Source organism: Somniosus microcephalus, chromosome 17 (assembly GCF_052327205.1).
Source record: "Somniosus microcephalus isolate GS21.2 chromosome 17, FLI_Smic_1.0, whole genome shotgun sequence".
Classification (NCBI taxonomy): Eukaryota; Metazoa; Chordata; class Chondrichthyes; order Squaliformes; family Somniosidae; genus Somniosus; species Somniosus microcephalus.
This window is the reverse complement of record NC_141003.1, coordinates 38022494-38044074: the sequence shown is the minus strand read 5'-3', so window position 1 is coordinate 38044074 and position 21581 is coordinate 38022494. Positions and strand designations below refer to the sequence as shown.

The following is a 21581-nucleotide window of genomic DNA, read 5'->3' as shown; positions in this document are numbered from 1 at the left end:
GGAAGGCCTCCAGGCCAGTCAGGGCCTCCAACACGGAAGCATTTATTGCTGACTTTCAGGCCTTGGGAAACCATATTGAGAGATAGATGGCTACCAGATTCCAATTTCTCCAGAGCAGTAACTATGGGAGGCTTGGAGGATACACGCACTCTCTCTCAGGGTTTGTTCTTCCGCAAATTGTGGTTCCCTTTCATTTGTTAATCTTCCACCGGGATAGCCAGACAGTGCTCCGATGAGCCTATTCTCCCTCATGAGAGCAGCACGAAAGAGTGCTCTCTGGTCAGTCCCTTCAGATGCCTGCACAGGTGGGAGCAAGTCCGGAGAGCCAGACTGCTGAGGCGCCAAGTGCAGAGATGCAGCCCCCTGCAGCTTCATCCCAGGAGCCAGTGGCCTTGAGAAAAAGGCCATTCTGTCCCTGGACGCTCACTGTAAATGTGAACAACGATTCACATTGCAGACTCGGGTCACAAGTAGCACTTAAAAAGAGTGTGATAACAGGCCAAAGGAGAGGTAGAAATGTCACCAAGGGTAACCAAGGTGGTGTATCTTAGTGGATGCTTTTTTGGCTTATGTACCAGAACCGTAGTCATTTGTTGGGTACTGTTAATCTGTATGTGTTGCATCAGTACACAGTAAACGAGCAATGTAATTGTGAATGTTGTTTTTTGGCTGTTTTTTTTTCAGTAACTGTTGCTTGTAAATATGACTGGTGCAACTTGAGGGGGTAACCGGAGGGTGTATAATGGTCATGCCAGTGAGTGCTAAGCACATTGTGAACGCATGACTGAAGGTGTCATGAATAAGTCTTTTTCACAGCTCTCAAACTGTCGCTGACTGTGATGTTGCTACATCCTCTTCGTGTCCCCAATCTTCTGCCTCACGAATTTCACCTTCTGCCTCTCCTTTCTCCTCAGGGATGCGAGGCGCAGGCCTCTTTGCAGAAATAAAGCTGTAGCAGAGAGTGAGGAACATACTGCAGCAATCCATCTAACCTTTCCAGACACCTGAATCCTCCTTTCAATTCCCTTCCATTCCTTGTTCAGTCCTGATACATGTGTGAATATAAGATTCCCTGTAATGCTCCTCTGCTGCACTGGTGCCAAGAGACGAGGAGTATTACATAGAACATATACAGCACAGAAACAGGCCATTCGGTGAGGTGAGAGCGATTGCCCTTGACATCAAGGCAGCATTTGACCAAGTGTGGCATCACGGAGCCCTAGTAAAACTGAAGTCAATGGGAACCGGGGGCAAAACGCTCCACTGGCTGGAGTCATACCTGGCACAAAGGAAGATGGTTGTGGTGGTTGAAGGTGAATCATCACAGCCTCAGGACATCGCTGCAGGAGTTCCTCAGGGCAGTGTCCTCGGCCCAACCATCTTCAGCTGCTTCATCAATGACCTTCCCTCCATCATGTCAGAAATGAGGATGTTCGCTGATGACTGCAGTGTTCAGTGCCATTCACAACTCCACAGGTAATGAAGTACTCCATGCCCGCATGCAACAAGGCCTGGATGACGTTCAGTCTTGGGTTGAAAAGTGGCAGGTCACATTCGCGCCACACAAGTGCCAGGCAATGCCCATCTCCAACAAGCGAGATTCTAACCACTGCCCCTTGACGTTCAACGGCATTACCATCGCCAAAACCCCCAGCATCAACATCCTGGGGGTCACCACTGACCAGAAACTTAACTGGGCCAGCCACATAAATACTGTAGCAACAAGAGCAGGTCAGAGGCTAGGTGTTCTGCGGCGAGTGTTCACCTCCTGACTCCCCAAAGCCTTTCCACCGTCTACAAGATACAATTCAGGAGTGTGATGGAATACTCTCCACTTGCCTGGATGAGTGCAGCTCCAACAACACTCAAGAAGCGCAACACCATCCAGAACAAAGCAGCCCACTTGATAGGCACCCCATCCACCACCTTAAACATTCAATCCCTCCACCACCAGCAGCCCGTGGCTGCAGTGTGCACCATCTACAAGATGCACTGCAGCAACTCGCCAAGGCTTCTTCAGCAGCACCTCCCAAACCCTCGACCTCTTCCACCTAGAAGCACAAGTGCTGGTGTTTATACTCCATATGCGTCTCCTCCCTTTCAGTATCTCCTTCTATTCCCTTTTCTCTCATGTACTCATCTAGTTTCCTTTTGAAAGCATCTAAGCACTTGGCCACAACCACTTCCTGTGGTAGCAAATTCCACATTCTAGCCACTCTCTGGGTAAAGAAATTTCTCATTTCCCTATTGGATTTATTAGTAACTATCTTGTATTTATGGCCCCTAGTTTTGGATTCACCCACAAGTGGAAACATTCACTCCACATCTACCCTGTCCAACCCATCCATAATTTTAAATACCTCCATCGGGTCTCCTCAAGTTAACAGACAGAAAACAAAGAGTAGGGATAAACAGGTCTTTTTCAGGATGGCAGGCTGTGACTAGTGGGGTACCGCAAGGATCGGTGTTTGGGCCCCAGCTATTCACAATCTAGATCAATGATTTGGATGAGGGGACTAAATGTAACATTTCCAAATTTGCTGATGATACAAAGCTAGGTGGCAGTGTCAGTTGTGAAGAGGATGTGAAGAGGCTTCAAGGGGATCTCGACAGGCTCAGTGAGTGGGCGAGAACATGGCAGATGGAATATAATGTGGATAAATGTGAAGTTATCCAATTTGGTAGAAAAAACAGAAAGGGAGAGTATTTCCTAAATGGTGAAAGATTGGGGAATGCAGATGCTCAAAGGGACCTGGGTGTCCTTCTACATGAGTCACTGAAAGTGAATGTGCAGGTGCAGCAAGCCATTAGGAAGGCAAATGGTATGCTGGCCTTCATTACAAGAGGATTTGAGTACAGGAGTAAAGAAGTCTTACTCCAATTATACAGGGCCTTGGTGAGACCACACCTGGAGTACTGTGTACAATTTGGTCTCCTTACCTAAGGAAGGATATACTTGCCATAGAGGGAGTGCAACAAAGGTTGACGAGATTGATTCCTGGGACGGCGGGACTGTCGTATGAGAAGAGATTGAGTAAACTAGGCCTGTATTCTCTTGAATTCAGAAGAATGAGAGGGGATCTCATTGAAGCATACAAAATTATTACAGGGCTTGATAGGGTGGATGCTGGGAGAATGTTTCCTTTGGCTGGGGAGTCTAGAACCAGGGGTCACAGCCTCAGGATAAAGGGTAGGCCATTCAGGACTGAGATGAGAAGACACTTCTTCACACACAGGGCGGTGAATCTTTGGAATTCTCTACCCCCGGCTGTGGAGGCTCAGTCATTGGGTAGATTCAAAACAAGTCAATAGATTTCTGACTAGTAAGGGCATCAAGGGATATGGCGATAGAGCCGGTGAATGGAGTTGAGGCAGAAGATCAGCCATGATCTCATTGAATGGCAGAGCAGGCTCGAAGGGCCGAATGGCCTACTCCTGCATCTTAAGCTCTTCCCTTTTCTAAAGAACAAAGCCCCAACCTGTTTAATTTTTGCTGATAGCTGTAATCTCTCAGTTCTGGTACCATCCATGTAAATCTTTTTTGCACTTTCTCCAGAGCTTCTATGTCCTTTTTATAGTATGAAGACCAGAACTGTGCACAGCACTCCAAGTGCAGACTGACCAGGGTCCTATACAGTTTAACATAACTTCACTACTTTTGAATTCTATACCTCTAGAAATAAATCCCAGTGCTTTGTTTGTATTTAATTGCTTTGCTGGTCTGTGATGCTGTTTTTAATGATTTGTTCACCTGTATCCCTAGATCCTTTGCTCTTCTACCCCATTCATTTTCTTAGGTGTAGGTGATGTTTCTGTTTTTCTTACCTCACATTTATCTACGTTAAAGTTCATATGCCACTTAACTGCGCAGTCTGCAAGTTTTCTAATATCTTCTTGTATTATGCTGCATTCTTCCTCAGTGTTAGCTATACCCTATATTGGCTAAACTTTGTCACCGAGTAGCAATCCTGTTACTTGCCTTTGATTTTGAAAGACATCAGGCACACTAGACTGGTGCAACGTAAAGAAGTAATGGTAACTCCCTGAATACTTGGCATTAACAAGAAGGAAGGTGCGTCCGTAGTTGAAAATCAGTTGAATGTTCAATAAGCGAAACGCCTTTCAGTTAATTAAAATTAAAACCCATTCGGGTTCACATTCTGGGCTTATATCGCCACATGCGTGCAATCAAATAGCCCCAAGCACTCTATAAAAATTGTTCTCTCATCTGCCTGGCACCGTGATCAATAGAGCTGAACTGAGCAACCCAGACACAGAAAGCATTAGTCATTACCTTATGCAGCAATGCATTCCTAATTAAGCTTTCCTACAGGGAATGTTCTGAATGCTTTCTAATTCCTGTCCCAAACTGGGCTGTCAAATATCTTCAGTATCAGAACAGTCAACACATTTTAATTTGGGGATGTTCCAGTGTTGAGACTGACTGACTGAAATATGTGTATGTATTTTTGTGTGCAGCCACTCTAGGGCCTAGAAATTGGGTATTGCCCCGCTTGAGGCGTTAGAACTGGCGCTGCGCAAAGTTTATAGCCAGACAAAACTTATCGCCGCCTGGCGCGATATTGGGTTGCATCGCCCCCCAAAGGGGATTGAGGCGCGAATTCAGACGTTGCACAGGCCTCCTAAGGCGCAAAACTTCCGGCGCTACCCAATATCGGCGCGGACGGGCGCAGCGCAGGTGATCTCAATTACTGATAACCACGAGACTTCCAGGCGCCGGCCGGCTCTTAAAGGGGTGGGTCAGGCAGCCTCAGCTTCCACACTCAACGCCCTGTAGGCCTCAGAATCGGCGCTCTTCCTTCTCTGGCGCAAAAAACTTGGTCAGGATGGAGAAGCTGAGACAGAGAGCTTCAGCACGGAGGCTCTGGAGGAGTTGGTGTCCGCAGTGGAGCGCCGTCGAGATGTTCTGTATCCTGACAATGGCAGGAGGCCGAATCAAAAGGATTACCGCCGAGCTTGGAGGGATGTTTCTCAGAGGGTCAACTCCAGCAGCATGGCGACCAGGAGCCCTGTTCAGTGCAGGAAGAAATTCAATGACCTCACTCGGGTCGTTAGGGTGAGTGTTGTTATGCAAACTTCTGATTCCCTCCATCTGCACCTGACTTCGCGCACCCTCTTGCCATGATGCCCCAATGGCCATCTGTCAGCAAGCACCCATGGCCCTTTCTGGGCACACACATGCACATTTGACTCAAGGCATCATGTAAGGGCTCTTGCACCATGGGGGGCATGAGATGATCTCTCAAGGCATCATGTAACAGAGCTTCCCCTTCTTTCCCCTGCAGTCCAAGCTGGCGACGATCCGAAAGGACCAGCGTCGAACCGGTGGCGGACCTCCACAAGTGGTCACTCTCACGGAACTCGAGGAGAGAGTGCACCAGATTCTTGGAGGACGTCAGAGTGGTCCTGTTACCACTGCAGCTGCCGACCCCCTTCTCGACAGCGAGGGTAAGGCTCTCACCTTTTTTCAGCTGTCTCCTTCCACTTGGTCCCCCTGCCAGCATGCTTTCTCAGTGTGCAGCCATGTCAGAGCCTTGCCGCAATCTGGCATGCCTTGCCGCCAAACTGACCTTTTGCTAAAGCCACTCTTCCACCTCCCTGCTTTCAGATGCTGCATCACAAACTCGGGATCTGCGCCCTGAAGCTGCCAGTGCCAGTGCCTCCGGAGGCGAGGATCAGGAGGAAGCCGGAGCATCCGTTCCAACTTCAGGGAAGCGTACACATCTGCAGACTGGGGATAGTAGTTCCCTGGAGGGGAGGGGGGGCCTCTGCTGATGAGCCAGTTGCCGGAACAAGCGGCATGCAGCAGCGCGGGGGGGGGGGTAGGCAAGTTCGGCCATCGGCTCTCCGGAGGGCAAGGCAGGGAGTGATGACTGCTGCACAGAGTGCAGAGGAGCTGCGTAGCCTTGCTGAAATGAGCACCCAGGCCCGGCTCAGGCACACTGAGCTGATGGCTGCAGTGGGGAGGATGCCTCAGTCGATAGAAACACTGGCAAAGAGTGTGTTGGGCTTTGGAGCAACAATGGAGAGGACTGTCCAGGGCTTCGGGGTAGCAATGGAGAGGACTGTCCAGGGCTTCGAGGCTGCTATGGAGAGGACTGTCCAGGGCTTCGAGGCTGCAATGGAAAGGACTGTTCAGAGCCTCGGACAATCCCTGGAAAGGTCTGTCCAGGGCTTGTCCGAAGCAGTGGAACGGACTGCTCCGGCCTTGTCCGAAGCAATGGAAAGAACTGTCCAGGGCTTCTCCGAAGCACTGGCACCTGCCACACAGGTCCTCACTGCTGCCACGCAGTCACTTGCTGGCCTCGTCCACACCCAGATTGAGGCAACGCAAACTCTCACTGCAGCCACCCTATCTGCATCAGCTAGGATCGCCCCAGGCCCTTCCAGTACCATACAAGGCCAGGAATCAGTGGAGCAGGCGATTGTGGCGGTTGAGCCGAACCGGTCCCCTCAGAGAGCCAGTGCGTCGTCCGACCATGGTGCAGGTGTCCTCTCTCGGCAGGTGACCATTGCTCATGCCACCGCTGGTACGTCTGCAGTGCAGCTGCCACCACCTGCAGGGCACACGGCTTCCAGCCATGCTCAGATCAAGCAGCCTGCGTCCGCACCCTCCAAGACCAGAGGTCGGCCAGGCCGTCCCTCAGGAGCTTCTGTGCTTCCACACAGTCAGCAGGCGTCCCCCAGCCTTGACCCCTCCACTGGGGTTCAATTACGTAGGAGCAGCAGGGAAGGAAGGGGCCGACCACGAAAGAGAAGTTGTTCTCAATCAAGGGGCCAGCAGTAGAGGGAGGTGCTGAGACGTTTCTTTGGCCAAATTCAAGGACTCCGTCACCTGTTGTGATTGTTGGAAATGGTTTGTTTAGTTTTGCGGCTTTGCCGAAGAGTTAACTGTTATTTTGTTAGTTATGGTTTCTGTTGACATGACGTTGTTATGCTGGAAGGAAGGACTTTTGTGACAATAAAGAAAAGTTTTAATTTGCAATGGTACACATAAACTATTTACAGTCATGCTGGCCTTCAGAGCCTTTCAAAGATCCGAAGTGCGCAGGACGAATGACACCCATCATTCCGCCAGAGGGGCCTGGAACCGAGTCCTGATGAGCCTCTGACGGATGGCCCTTCCACTTTCAGGAGCCCTCCCATCTTCCTCCTCGTCCGCCTGCTCTGCTGGACCTTGAGGGACAGCTGGCACTGGCTGGGTGCGTCGAATCGCCAAGTTGTGGAGCATGCAGCAGATGACGACGATGTGACCCACTTGCTCCGGCGAGTACTGCAGGGCTCCCCCCGAATGGTCCAGACAGCGGAAACGCTGTTTGAGCACACCAATAGTGTGCTCTACAATGTTCCTGGTCGCCTGATGGCTGCTGTTGTACAGCTCTTCTGCTGGGGTGGCGGCCAAACGGAGTGGTGTCATGAGCCATGGGCAGAGAGGATAGCCCTTGTCCCCAAGAAGCCAGCCTCGTGGGCGAGCCGGCCCCTCAAAAAGGTCACAAACTGAGGTCTGCCGCAGGATGAAGGCATCGTGGCTGCTCCCTGGGAATTGGGCGTTGACTGCCATGATCATTTGGCGGTGGTCACAGACCAGCTGCACATTGAGGGAGTGGAACCTCTTGCGGTTGCGGAAGTCCTCAGGATTGAGCAATGGCGCCCGCAAAGCCACGTGTGTGCAATCAATCGCCCCCTGCACCATGGGGAAGTCCGCAATAGCAGCGAAGCCCTGCGCGCGCTCCCCGCCTGCTTCTCCAGGCTCAGAGGGAAGGTGATGAATTGACGCCTTCATCTATAAAGGGCAGCTGTAACTTGCCGGATGCAACAATGGACTGCAAACTGAGAGATATTCGCAATGTCCCCAGTGGCTGCCTGAAAGGATCCGGTGGCATAGAAATTGAGGGCAACAGTCACTTTAACGGACACCGACAGAGAGGTCCTGCACCGTAGACGCGGCTGCAGATCCTGAGCAAGCAGGTGGCACAGCTCAGTTACAACCTCCTTCCCGAATCGGAGCCTTCGCACACACTGCTCCTCCGACATTGCAAGGTATGAGACCTGCTGCCTGAATACCCTCGCAGCGTACCCTCGGATTGGCCGACCTCCATTGCCCCGCCTCCTTCTGGCCAATCCCGGCCCTCTCTCCCGCCGTCTCTCTGCCCCTTCACAGTGTCCGGCCATGAGGACGTTGCCATCCAAAGCAGCTCCCATTCCGATGCCAGTCGGTCAAAACGTTGTTAGGTGTAGCGCTCCAACTGCTCCGGACAGGTTTGAAGGTCCCAAGTATTCTAAGGCTAAATTCCAATAAATCTGCTCCACAGTAGCTCACCAACTCTCTCCAGCAACGATCACAATGAACAGGCCAAGTGGCTGCAGCTTTTATACTAGAGCTGTCCCCTTTAAATAGCGCGCCCCGACTACGAGAAGGGCCTGGTAGCGTTCCATCGAACTGTCACTAATAGCGCTAGGCGCAAAGGTTCCGGGCGCCACCGAATATCCGGTCCGGGGTGCCAAAAAGGCGTTGCACACCGAAATGACGTCATGATCTGCCTGCGCCCGCGGGCGCACGCAAAGAGTTAGCGCTGGCGCTAAAAGAATACTCAATATGGGAGGTGGCGCTATATTCACTGCGCCCGCCCGAACATTGGGTAACGCCCCAATTCTCGGGCTCTTTAGGCGCGAATCGCTGGCGCTACCAACCGAATTTCTAGGCCTAGATGTTTTTACACTCGGATTTCAGTGAAGTATAATGGTGGGCGTTTGAAATCTTTATTTCCTTCAGCTATGAAGAATGCCCAGCAGTACAATTACAGTTGAAACTGTACAATTTGGTTGAAACTGAGACGCCATTTTGAGTCAAACAACACAAGGGTTAAATTGTGGTGGCCACAAGTAAATCACTATTGTGATAGTGTTGGAAGCAATTTAAGGTGATGAATTAAAAGCATCACACATTAAAGTGCATCGGCCTATATGGAATGAATTTGTATGTTGGTACCAATACACTAAAATCAGCCTAGTGACAATAGTACATTCATCACGACTATTAACAAAGAGTTGCTTTGCAACTATCATAACACTTGCGCATATTCTAAGAACTCAGTGTTTTACCGTGCAATAATGAATGTCCTTGGCCAGTAGGCTAGGACTCAATGATTTAACATTTCCTACATCCCAACGCAGACTAGACTGGGGCAGCGTCAGAACCACATTGAGACAAAAAGGGGAAGAACGTCCACGACTTTAATACAGGATATGCCTAAAGAGACAGCAAAACTTTAAAAATGTGAAATTTCTCAGCAACGACACTTACCAGTTATAACTTTGTGATTCCTTAGGGCTTCGGCTGCCAATACTGACTTCCCACAACCTGCCATCCCATATATAGTGATCCAGCCAGGATCGGTTTGCAGTTTATTGAGTACGTTTCGGATGGTTCGCACAAGCTCTGGCCGATCAACAAACACAACAGGACGCTGTGGCACACCACCTTCACAAAGTATAGTTTGAACTGGAAAAAGAAAATCACAAGACAATAGATATTCTCTTTATGCAGAATACTGCGACAGCAAAATTAAGCACTAGTCACTCGCTGGAACACACATTGGTTTCCGGTTCAATTTTACCTCTGCCATTTCTTTCATTTTTAGCACCAAAGTATCTGAATTTAATGCCATGGTTATATGGCCGTTTGGTGTTATGGACAAAAAGTGGTCAATCAGTAGATGGTTGGTAGAAAGAAAAGAAAGGAGAAAAGAAAGGAAGACGACTTATATTTATACAGCATCTTTCATGACCTCAGGATGTCCCAAAGCACTTTACAGCCAATGAAGTACTTTTGAAGTGTAGTCATTGTTGTAATGTAGGAAACACGGCAGCCAATTTGCACACAGCAAGCTCCCACAATTAGACTCATGAAAAACCATTTGTGATAAGAATGAGCTTTATACGTGTAGCCTTAACAATATTCAATAGAACCAGTTAGACTATCTACCTTTGATATAGTCTAACATTTTTATTCATTTATTCAATCCACATACAAGTCAATTACACAGAAGTGGTGCAGAAAACAGACGTGAAATGACAACATTTTAAGGCAACTGTGGAGCACACAAGCACTGAAGCATTTCCCATCCTGACCTGTCAGAACAAAACAATGATGACTTGCAAAAGAATACAGATTACTCCATTCAGCTATTTGCAAATAAGAATCAAGAGAAACCATTTGTATATTAGCTTAAAACATTAGTCAATTTAGCGCTATTTTCTCCTCCTGAACAGTTCAACAAGTCATATGAGTGGATTATAACCCCTATGATCCAAAAGTCATACCTTTTCACGCGGTAACAGCAACAACTTGCATTTAAACCACATAAAACGATATTAGGACAAGTAACCAAAATCTTGGTCAAAGAGTTAGGTTTTGAGGAGTGTCTTAGTAGGAGAGAGAGGTAGAGGGAATTCCAGAGCTTAGGGCCAAGTCAGCTGAAGGCGTGGCTACCAAAGGTGAAGCAATGAAAATCAGGGATGCGCAGGAGGCCAGGACTGGAGGAGCGCAGAGATCTCAAAGGGTTGTAGGGCTAGAGGAGGTTACAGAGGCAGGGAGGGGTGAAGCCATGGAGGGATTCAAAAACAAGAATAAGAACTTTAAAAAATGAGGCGTTGCCATACCGGGAACCAAAGTAGGTCAGCCAGCACTGGGGTGATGGGTGAATGGGGCTTGGAGTGAGTTAGGATTCGGGCAGCAGAGTTTTGGATGAGCTCAAGTTTATGGAGAGTGCAAGGTGGGAGGCCGGCTAAAGGAGCATTGGAATAGTCAGTCTAGAGGCAACAAAGGCATGGATGAGGGTTTCGGCAGCAGTTGAGCTGAGGCAGGGGCGGAGACGGACAATGTTGCGGAGGTGGAAGTAGGTGATCTTGGTGATGGAGAGGATATGGGGTCAGAAGCTCAGCTCAAAATTCAGCTTCACTTTTGTTGTTGGCTTGCCTCTGCCACCAACCTGCCCAACTCAAGTTCATTTTACTTCTTTGTGGGCTCTTGTGTTCACATTGCATGCCTTTTGGTGTCAAAAAGGACGCCACGGTTGCGACCATTCATATGTAGAATTATCAGTGCTGTGTAAGTGCAAGAATAAAGTACATTACTCAAGTGTGCTGCCAGACATGTTGATCAGTAAGAATATACATTTGTGTCTGCAAATATCCAAGCAGTGTTTCCAGACAGAACCTGTTGGTTGAGGTTTTAGACAGTGATATAGTAATAGGCATCCAGCTGATTATTGAAAACCTCCATGCAAATCCAAGCAGCCATCAGCAACTGAAATCAGAGAATCAATCTGCTTCTTTAATTACTAATGAAACACAATTTGTGACAGCTAGCTAGCTACAGGAGTAGAATTCACCTCAACTGTTCCTAGTTATTCACAACCAAATAACAAACAACACAGTACGGAGATACCGAGATGAAAAATACAATTTCCGTGCTGCAGGATGCGTATCTTGTATATATATATATCGGTTTAAAATTCATTGGAAAAACTTTCAATGGCTGCTCAGCGATATTTTGCAATATCAGAGCCCCAGAGCGGTTCTTTGAAGGAAAAGTGGTATTTAAATGCAATTCAGTAATTAGCTAAAAATGCTAGAGTGGCATTTGCAATTAGTATGTCAAATAACACGAGGCTGATGGGGGTTGGGGAGAGGAAAAAGAGGGAAGGAGTGACGAGAATAGCCCAGCAATTATAAATTAACTGCTAGATGGCCCTTTACTCCACAAGTGCTAAGAGGAGCGAGATCCATTGCTTTCTCAGTCTTCAGTTTCTACTCTTCACACCTCTACATGTGATAGGGCAATTCAAGCTCTGTAAGATCATTTTGCATATGCACTAGAAACTGTGTGGTTTCTAAGAACGTTAAGAGAAACTGTAGAATCTAGACATAGCCTTTTAACCCATGCTGCATAACATGAGAGTTTGCATACTGTACTGAATAGTATCTTGCCAGTCCTTTGCTTTTGCACATTACTTTATCTGTAAATAATAGTAGACGGTAGCTATAGCTTGTCCAGTGGTCTAGAATATGGTACATTCTGCCTTCAGAAGTGACTAGAGAATGTGGTGTGCATCCCATGTATTCTCCAGCAAGCAATTTAGCATGACTTAAGGGGTAACTGACTTAGGGACATGCACTATGCTAACCCATACATGGCAGAGTACATAGACGCAGAAGACATCCATCTTCTTGTGGAAATTCGAGCCCAAACTGTAACAATTGGTGGTACTAAAGTGGGATAAATGAGACTTGTGAAACAAACATGCTGCTTAAAGTTTAAATTAAATCTGAAGTAAAAGGCATGCAATATGAACACAAAGAAGTAAAATGAATTTGAATTGGGCAGGTTGGTGGCAGAGGAAAGCCAACAACAAAAGTGAAGCTGAATTTTGTAAACAAACAATAGAGGGGGGAAAGTAGTAGCACAACCATGAGACTGAAGAACAGGAAGGATTAGCAGCAGCAGGCAGCGTACTGCAAGCACATATAGGCACGAGGCTGCTGGAAAGGAGCATCGTGGACATGAGATACAGTAGTACCAATAGGAAGCAGAGGAAAAACAGCAGCACCAGCATGTACTAAAAGAGTCAGGAAAGGGCATGCTAACGACAGGACCAGTGAGTGAGACCAGTTGGTTAAGCCCAGAATTCCATGCAAAACACCATCAAACCATCATAGGTGGGTGAGCGAAATACAGGCAGTGATGCTGGTACTATCATTTCCAGTTAGTCACGTACTGCATTTTCTCAAACAAATCCAATGTATAATGCAGGTCATTATGTAGAAAAAGAGTAATTCTCACTATTTTTTGACCTTACAGCAGAAGCATATCAATGCAAATTTAAAGCATTGTTGAAAGATCACGACAGTAGTTGTAGAAAAATTGATGCAAATGAGAGAGATGTGGAAAACAGAGTTAGAGGGGGGAAAAATGCAACGTTTGATGCGCAGATAAACAAGGAAATCCAGAAATTGGTGTCAGTAATTTTACGCTTCTCTACAGGTTGCACCCCAGAACTCCCCGGAGCCCACAATCAATTCAAATCACACCGAAATGTAGTTCCTGACGAAAACTTCCCCTTTTACGCTGGAATATCGCTGTTAAAACCCCCTGAAAAAGTTAAGCTTTGTTGAAAGAGTACTGACTGAACAACCGTTCTGGCCCTAAAAAACTAATTTTATGTTTGTGGAATATCAAATTTTTCTGTTAATATGGTAAGAATTATATGGTTTTTAATATAATTTTTTTTTTTTTTTTAAGGTTGTTTATATTTCAGCTTCTACCTTAATCCTATGTGTATGTCCCAAATTTATTTCGCTCTCTATAAAATTTATAAAACGTAAATTAGATTATGTGCATTTTACTTCCTGGTTTGCTGTCTGTGAGAATTCTTCAATGTGATTGGCTGCTTAGCCTGCTTGAGGAAATCACTGTTGTTGGATGCTGGAGATCTGCTTGATTTAACGCCGGATTCAAACTAACATCGGGAGAGGTGAAATTCACGCCACAGTGATCACTAGATCTTTGTGGGCAGCTTTCTTCGAGGTCAATGCTGACCGCAAATTCAGGGCCATTGTTTCATTGAGGTTGTTCCGGATGACTTGAGAATATGTTTATTTGGCCAAGAAAGCAGGACTGCAAATCTGGTGCCTGAACAATCCCAGCATTATTCAGCTTCACAAACACCAGGGATCTAATGAGACCGTGGGAAGTCAAATATCTCTCAGCTGTCAATAGGTAGGTGCTTCGCTGAACTGGGTGATTAGCCAACAGTCAGTGCGCCAGAGATGTTATAACCCAGAAAAGTCTAAAAGTATCAATTCTAGGGACATTAAATGTTACAAATGCAACAAAATAGAAAACAAAGCAAGCAATTGCTGGTCCAAGGGAGAGCCTGAAATGCAGTCAGAGCGATCGAGTGATGCCACGAGACAGGAGATTGTTGTCAGCAGTGACACAAAACCGCGTCATGGAATATGGCCCAGTACTTACATAGGAGCATTGTGAATGAGCAAACAGGAGGCTTGTGGGGCAAGTGGTATGGTCTGCTGTTATATCTGCATCTAGTAGCCTTATACAGCTACTGGGAGCCAGGCTAAGGCTGAGCATGCCCAAAGCAATGCAGAATCGGCCCAGCTGGCAGCGTAGGTTCTGGCAGTGTTGTGCAGGGTCATGGGGTTCACCAACAAGGTCAGAGGGCCCTTGCTTTAGCAAAAGCTATAGATGCTGTCTGTGCTACCCCATCAAAATGACAAATAATAAAAGGTAAATACATGAGACTTACTGACATTACAAGCAGAATGAGAATCTTCAGATTCAAATGGATAAGACATAAGCTCATGAAAAATAAGATTCAAATTCCAAATAATTGACCAAACATTTTTATTTTCCCAGGTCACCTTTCATGAACTGCGCTACCACTCAATGTTGCCAATTCTCATGAGACAATCAGTTGCAACATGAACCCTCACCAAAGTAGCCAAGGACGAGAGAGGATAAAGACTGTAAATAAGCATTGTTGGAATGTCACAATCCAAACAGTCAGATTCATTGGCCCAGAAATTCGGGTCGGGGGCATCCCGCAGGTGTAAGCCCCCGACCTGCACTTACCTTGCGCGCCGGCCGTTGTGCTGTGGGCCCCCGTGGAATTCCGATCCTGGGCCTGCTCCAGCTGCCGGCGCGCAGTGCTTGCGTATCCCAGGAGCGCAGTTAGTTCGATGTGTCCCCTGGGATCACGTGAGCCATGGGGAGCCAATCGGAGCAGGGAATGCTCCATTCATAAGCTTGACAGGAAGTGCTGTCAAAACTTAGAAATACTACGGCCCCAAAAATCACTACATCTTCAAATAATTTTTTTTTTTTTTTTTAAATCACATTTTTTAAATAAACTATAAATTACATGAAATAACTATTTTAAACAATAATTTAAATTTTTGAAAAAAATAATTTTATTTTCTAACGGGGCTAAAAATAAACTTAGCTTTCTTTAAAGTATTTAAAAATAATAAACCTGTGGGAAAAATGTTTTAATTTTAATTAATTCACCACTTCCCTTGTAAAAAGCAGGCCTTACGCCTGCTTTTTAAATGTGTAACTTCTGGAGACTTACCCTCCCGGGAAAACCTGTAAAAAAAACGCAAGTTCGATGCGCACGCGCAGCCTCTCCCGCGCACGCGTTCGACCTCTGAACCCCTGCTTTCAGGGGAACAGAAGTGCCGGTTTCCCGCGCATGCAGGAAACCGGCACTTCCATTGGGCTTACGGGTGAGTACCCCGTGTGTACTCACCCGGGGAAACCCGAATTTCTGCCCCAGTATCTTGGAACCACTGACCAAAACCCTTTCCACTTTAATGCTGTCAGCTTTTAAAGTGGGTATTTCCCACGATGCTAGGTCCTCAGCCCATGTGGAACAATACCACCATGTCACGTGACCAATTTACCTTTAAATGAAAATTGAAAATCATTTCTCACTTAGATACTTGTTTTGATTTCACCTTTTTCCCCTTTGTTTTTACAAGCAGTTTCTCCACCCCTCTGTGTTTTAATTCTCGTCTCTGGCTCACAAATCACAGCAGGGCAATTTCACATATTCTTGCTTCTGCCTGCAGTGTAGGTAAAGATGCCAAGGTCTCAATTAAATTTCCAACAATAATGCTATTTTCAGATACCCTAACCAAATGTAGGTCTTTATGTGGAGTAACAAACTATTTTCCTCCTCTCCCAAAGATATCTCACCTAGCAGCCCAGCAGGGAGCTATCTTCATGGTATGTATAAAATGAGAGAATAAAGTATCAAGCCATGCTGGAATTCAAATCCAGTGACTACAGGAGTGTAAATGTATTCCCCAGGACTCGTCACTTCAATGTAAAGTGCTCTGTAATTTTTTCAATTCCATTTAGCAGCTGAATTCATTGGCAAAAAAACCCACCAGAGCACTAAAAATTGCGTAGTCTCCCTTCAACATGGGTATTAAGTGCTAAATGCCCTCCAGATAATCGGTGCCATACCTGCACCAAAAAAGTAGTGAAGCAACTTTAAGTTGGTATACAGACTAAAGATAAATTAGTAACTTAATTAAGCGCACACAATTTTTAGACGTATATATACACTATAATAAAAGACAAACATAAGATATTTAACTATCAAAGAAGACTTGAACAGTATATCGTTTTGCACAAATTATACTAACCATAAGCGGTCAAACCATCTGTAGAAATTCTATTTGTAAAAGGAGAGATAATTGGAAGGTCATCTTGAAGAAGTGCAGCAAGTTCCTTGTACCCTTCATTCAGCAACGCATTGTAGAAAGATACGACGGCATAATTATCCTTTTGAAGGATTATATTTAGAAGTAAAGCAGCCCGATCTTTCTGTGTAGTCTGGAAAAAAAAATCATAACTTAGGATTTATTCTCCATCTTCATGATCATAAAACATTTTTTTTTTAATTCATTGCAGGATATGGGCATCGCTAGCATGGCCAGCATTTATTGTCTGTTCCTAGTTGCCCTCGAGAAGGTGGTGGTGGGCCTTTCCAAACTGCTCAAGTCCGTGTGGTGAAGGTACTCCCATAATGCTGTTAGGTAGGGAGTTGCAGGATTTTGACCCAGCGATGGTGAAGGAACGGTGATATATGTTCAAGTTGGGATGGTGTGTGACTTGGGGGGGGAACTTGGAGGTGGTGATGCTCCTATGCACCTGCTGGCCTTGTCCTTCAAAGTGGTGGAGGTCACGGGTTTGGGAGGTTCTGTCGATGAAGTCTTGGCGAGTTGCTACAGTGGATAGCACACACTGCAGCCACGGTGTGCTGGCGGTGGAGGGAATGGATGTTTAAGGTGGTGGATGGGCTGCCAATCATTGGTGATATCAGCCCAAGTAGCCTCAAACAAATTTGGGTGACTTCATTTTTTGATGAGATCTTAAATGTCACAATTTTAATAGGAAAAAAAATTCAGCTATCTCATGCATGAAAATTCACACCTAACTGAACCATATGAATATCTTGCAACTAACTTTTTATAAGTAAATCTCAAAGTTCATATCAAAGATGTGTTCATCAGCAACAAAGATATTCCACTACTGTATCACAGCCAACTATCATTAATGTCAAGATGTGTGGTGCTAATATTCAGCAGCGTGTAAAATAAAAAGCAACTTATCCTATTCATTAATTAGTGATGGCACAAGATTTTTCTGTGTGTGCCAACACTATAAAAGAGAATGAGTAAATCAATTTGACATTGTAGCAAGCAGTGCTTAACCATCAACAGTTCAGATAAATCCTGGACACACCAATAAGCAAACCCACCATGCACATCATTAATAACACCTGCACATAGTCAGTCACCTGAGCTTTAACCTTCTGTTCATCCTCAAGGTTCAGAACCTCTTCACTTATTAGGTGGTCAATAATGTACGAGGTCTTGATATCTTGCTCAAGCGCAAAGCGATTTTGTAACAAACAACTGCGGGTTCGTTCCTCCATGATAATGTTTTTTATCCGAGGCAGACTTATTATATCCCTAAATATAAAAACAGAGAAATACTGCAGTAGCACACAAAACATTTGAAAATCATCAACATTAATATGAAGTTAGTAGCAAGTAACAAATGTATTATCTGTTAACAAGGTTGGGCCCATGTGGTTACCAAATTTTCATGTTTCAAGTTAGGAGATTATTTCCTGAAAACTACCAGACAATCAACTAGAAGACAGAAACATTCTTTGGATCAGTGAGTTTCTTTTTAACATTTAGAATGGGAACAAAATTAACTTCAGCACTTCCTCGCTGTGTTTTACACTCTTCCAACTCTAACAAAACTGATGTGTCATACTGATATTGATGCTGTAACATTATTTAAATGTTATTCCTTTACCCTCAGCACGAGATTCCCTGCCACTGACCAAAAAGGCGTTCATTTGAACAAAAGCTTTGCTCCCCATCAAGGCCACAGAATTAAAATGCATGTCAGAAATTCAACTCTGCTAGACTGGAATTGTTCATTTTTAAATGTCGTAACATGAAAATGTCTGCAATGGGACTTGGGCTTCTTTCATTGGTGATGAATATGCATATTTATCTTCTCTGTTCCTGTGCTTCACGCTATTTTACAGCGGAGAGAGCAATCTGCTCTTAGGCCGGTGTCAATAGTTACAGCTCCTTAGCCAGTAATACATAGAAAAATAGGAGCAGGAGTAGGCTATTCAGCCCTTCGAGCCTGCTCCGCCATTCAATATGATCATGGCTGATCCTCTATCTCAATACCATATTCCCGCTCTCTCCCCATACCCCTTGATGCCTTGTGTCTATAAATCTACCTATCTCTTTCTTAAATATATTCAGTGACTTGGCCTCCACAGCCTTCTGTGGTAGAGAATTCCACAGGTTCACCACCCTCTGAGTGAAGAAATTTCTCCTCGTCTCAGTCCTAAAATGTCCTACCCCGAATCCTGAGACGGTGACCCCTCATTCTAGACCCCCCAGCCAGGGGAAACATCCTCCCTGTATCCAGTCTGTCTAGCCCTGTCAGAATTTTATACGTTTCAATGAGACTAGTGAGGAGGGAAATGACTTGCCCTCTAATTTTCCCTTACACACAATACCCTCCATGTCAAGTTACCTTGACTAGCCACAATGGGAATTCACTGGATGGTAAGATTGTGGATGTAGCCCAAGCCTTCACAATGGGCAGCACAGCATGTCAGTATTGTGATGTGCTAGACATGCCACTTTCCCCACAAATGTTATATTCAGTTTGTCACTAGTGTTAAAGTTACTACACTACATTTTAATCTAAAAAGGAAAGGACAGATCTTTCACAACCTCAGGCCTTCCTAAAGCACGTCACAGCCAGATAAGTACTTTTGAAGTGTAGTCACTGTTGTAATGTCATCAAATTTGGCAATTTGTGCACAAGGTCCCACAAACGGCAATGAGATAAATGACCAGATGATTTGTTTTTAGTGATGTTGATTTGAGGGATAAATGTTGGCCAGGACACCAGGAGAACTCCTCTGATCGTCAAATAGTTTTTTTTGATCTTTGTTGTCCATCTGAACAGGCAAAAGGGGCCGCAGTTTGTTTTATCTAAAAGACAGTTCCTCTGACAGTGCAGCACTCCCTCAGTAATGCACTGAAGTGCCAGCATAGATTACCATGCTCGAATCTCTGGAGTGGACTCAAAGGTGAGAGTACTCCACTGACATCTAATCTAAATACTGAAACATTGAGAAAAGAAACTGGATTGTGATACAACTCAATGGAGCATCTGCATACTGTACAGCAGAGCTTTAGTAAGCAGGACTTCCGTCACAATACTCCATAAGCTAAGCTCAATCTCGGTCATGCCGGCATGGCGAGGCACAGAGACCAGATGCTTGCCCATAGAAAGTTGGGAGGGAAGGGGAGGTGTTGGGGGGAGGGGGGTGGGAGGAAGGACATGGAAGGGCCTGCTCTTACCCGGTAGTTTCAGAATGACAGTGGAAAGCCTAAGACTAGGTTAGCTGGAAATGTGCATGAGAGTCCATGGAAGGGAGACAAAAAAACCTTCAGAGAAAGTGTGTTCTTAAATTACATATTGAAAATAAATTCATTAAAGTGTGTGCTTAGCAGACAACTAAAACAAGAAGCAAATATTTTTTCTTCTTCCAGATAGCCGTAGTACAAACAGTAATTGTTGACAATTATGCACGTCAGTCTAGATAATTCACTTTTGTACGGGCAATGTGGTTGTCCTAATGCATTAGTCTGGTTAATAGGAGTCACCAGAAATATGACTGCTAATCGCTAAACTTTTCAATACCTGAATGCAAGTTTGTTTGTTTTGTTTTTTAACACAGTCCACTCTAACGTGGCTAAAAGAATACACAAAGGGCAGAAACAGCCAAAAGCACACAAAGTTAGAAAATGTTCTTTTGAACAAAGACTATTAGCACTAATACGATAGCAAAATACTGCGGATGCTGGAAATTCGAAATAACAACAGAAAACGCTGAAAAAACTCAGCAGGCCAAGCGGCATCGGTGGAGAGAGAAACAGAGTTAACGTTTCAGGTCGAAGACCTTTCGTCAGAACTGGAAAAAAGCAGGAAATGGAAAGCAAGTTTAGGGGCTGGGAAAAGGGGGAGGGGATGAAAGTACAAAAGGGAAGGTCAGTGTTTCTCTCTCCACGGATGCTGCCCTGGCCTGCTGAGTTTTTCCAGCGTTTCCTGTTGTTATTAAAGACTATTAGCAGCCTGTTTAAACATCAGGATACTAATCTTTGATTAATGCAAGAATCATAGAATAATCCAGCACAGGAGGAGGCCATTCGGTCCATCGTGCCTGTGCTGAAGCATGAAAAATATTTTTAAAGTTGCTAACTGAACAGTTTTTTAAAAAGCTATTTCTTGAACTTCATCTGGGGAAAGTGTCAAAAAGAGAAACTACACGCCTGGTGTACGTTTCTTCTCACGGACTCCACTTTTCACGAGTCAGCAGGAATCCTGTGTGTTCCAATCACCGTCCAACCACTGGTAACTGAGCAGCACGTTCCACTGGCTGAGTGCAGATACCAAGTGACTGTCCGACACATTTAAGACACCTGGGTTGCCTTTTATTGTGTGTCAGGCAGCACTCTGCAATACCTCGGCCACAGATGATTTCCCAAAGTTCAATCGTGTATATATAGGCTGAATTTCAATCTGGTAATGTACCTTTTTTCTGATTTCAGATCTAAATGATCCAATGATCTCATCTGCCACTGGCATGTCAGGTCACTCATTTCATTGCTTTATTTGCAGCAAGCACATCCCCACATATAACTAGGGCAGCATCGAGGTTTGTAAATTTTGTTACAGCTAACATTCGTAATATGAATATTGAAACGCAAGACCATCTGCATCTTCAGTTATATAAATTTTCCGTGGGTTATTTAGCCTTTTCACAATTTTCTTCGAGTGGGAATAAGGATTTCCTACGTTGTCATGCAACAGGCCGCATGAATTCACCTCAGTGCAGTTTCGCTTGCACACCCTTTAGCTTACTGATGCCATTAAAGATTGTGGACATTTTTTGCTGTTTTCTTTCGCTTTAGAGAAAAAAAGCTTGTATCCTCAGGCTCTTTTCCAAAGCACTTCCCAACCGATAAATGACATTTTGAAGTGCAGTCACCGCTGTTGTGCAGTCAAACTAAGCAGCCAATTTGCACATCGCAAGGTCCTACAAGCAGCATATGAGATGAATTAATCTGGTGTTTTTGGTGGTGTTCGGTGAGAGAGGAACGTTGGCTAAGTTGGATAATAGTTTTGGGTGAATGTCAGAGCCCAGGATGTAAAGGGTTAATTAGTGCTACTGCAGCAGGCCTGACTGACTCTCGGAGGATACTTCAGTGTAATATTGCTATGCATTTTTTTTTTAAATCTTGTTAAAGTTTTAAAAACTTAATAACTTAGTTTACCTATTTTTAAACCATAATATTTTGAAAGAGCTAATCAATGTCAGGGATGTTTAGAATGCAGCCTGTAGAAACAATTAAGG

At 45.2% G+C, this 21581-nt stretch overlaps 1 protein-coding gene across 4 annotated transcripts in view; it reads right to left on the bottom strand.

The window, feature by feature from the left end:
* apaf1 (apoptotic peptidase activating factor 1) overlaps positions 1 to 21581 on the bottom strand; it is a 214521-nt gene that overhangs the window by 185668 nt on the left and 7272 nt on the right. For 2 of the 4 annotated variants that reach the window (XM_086010199.1, XM_086010197.1), the window contains exons 2-4: positions 17412 to 17586; positions 16255 to 16444; positions 9326 to 9523 (exon numbers count right to left, since the gene is read on the bottom strand). In XM_086010199.1, coding sequence (XP_085866325.1) covers positions 9326 to 9523; positions 16255 to 16444; positions 17412 to 17549 — 526 coding nt within the window. In that variant the 5' untranslated portion in view covers positions 17550 to 17586. Of the gene's footprint in view, positions 1 to 9325; positions 9524 to 16254; positions 16445 to 17411; positions 17587 to 20758; positions 21453 to 21581 lie in introns of those variants that run through there. The other 2 variants (XM_086010200.1, XM_086010196.1) reach the window with 2 other exon arrangements.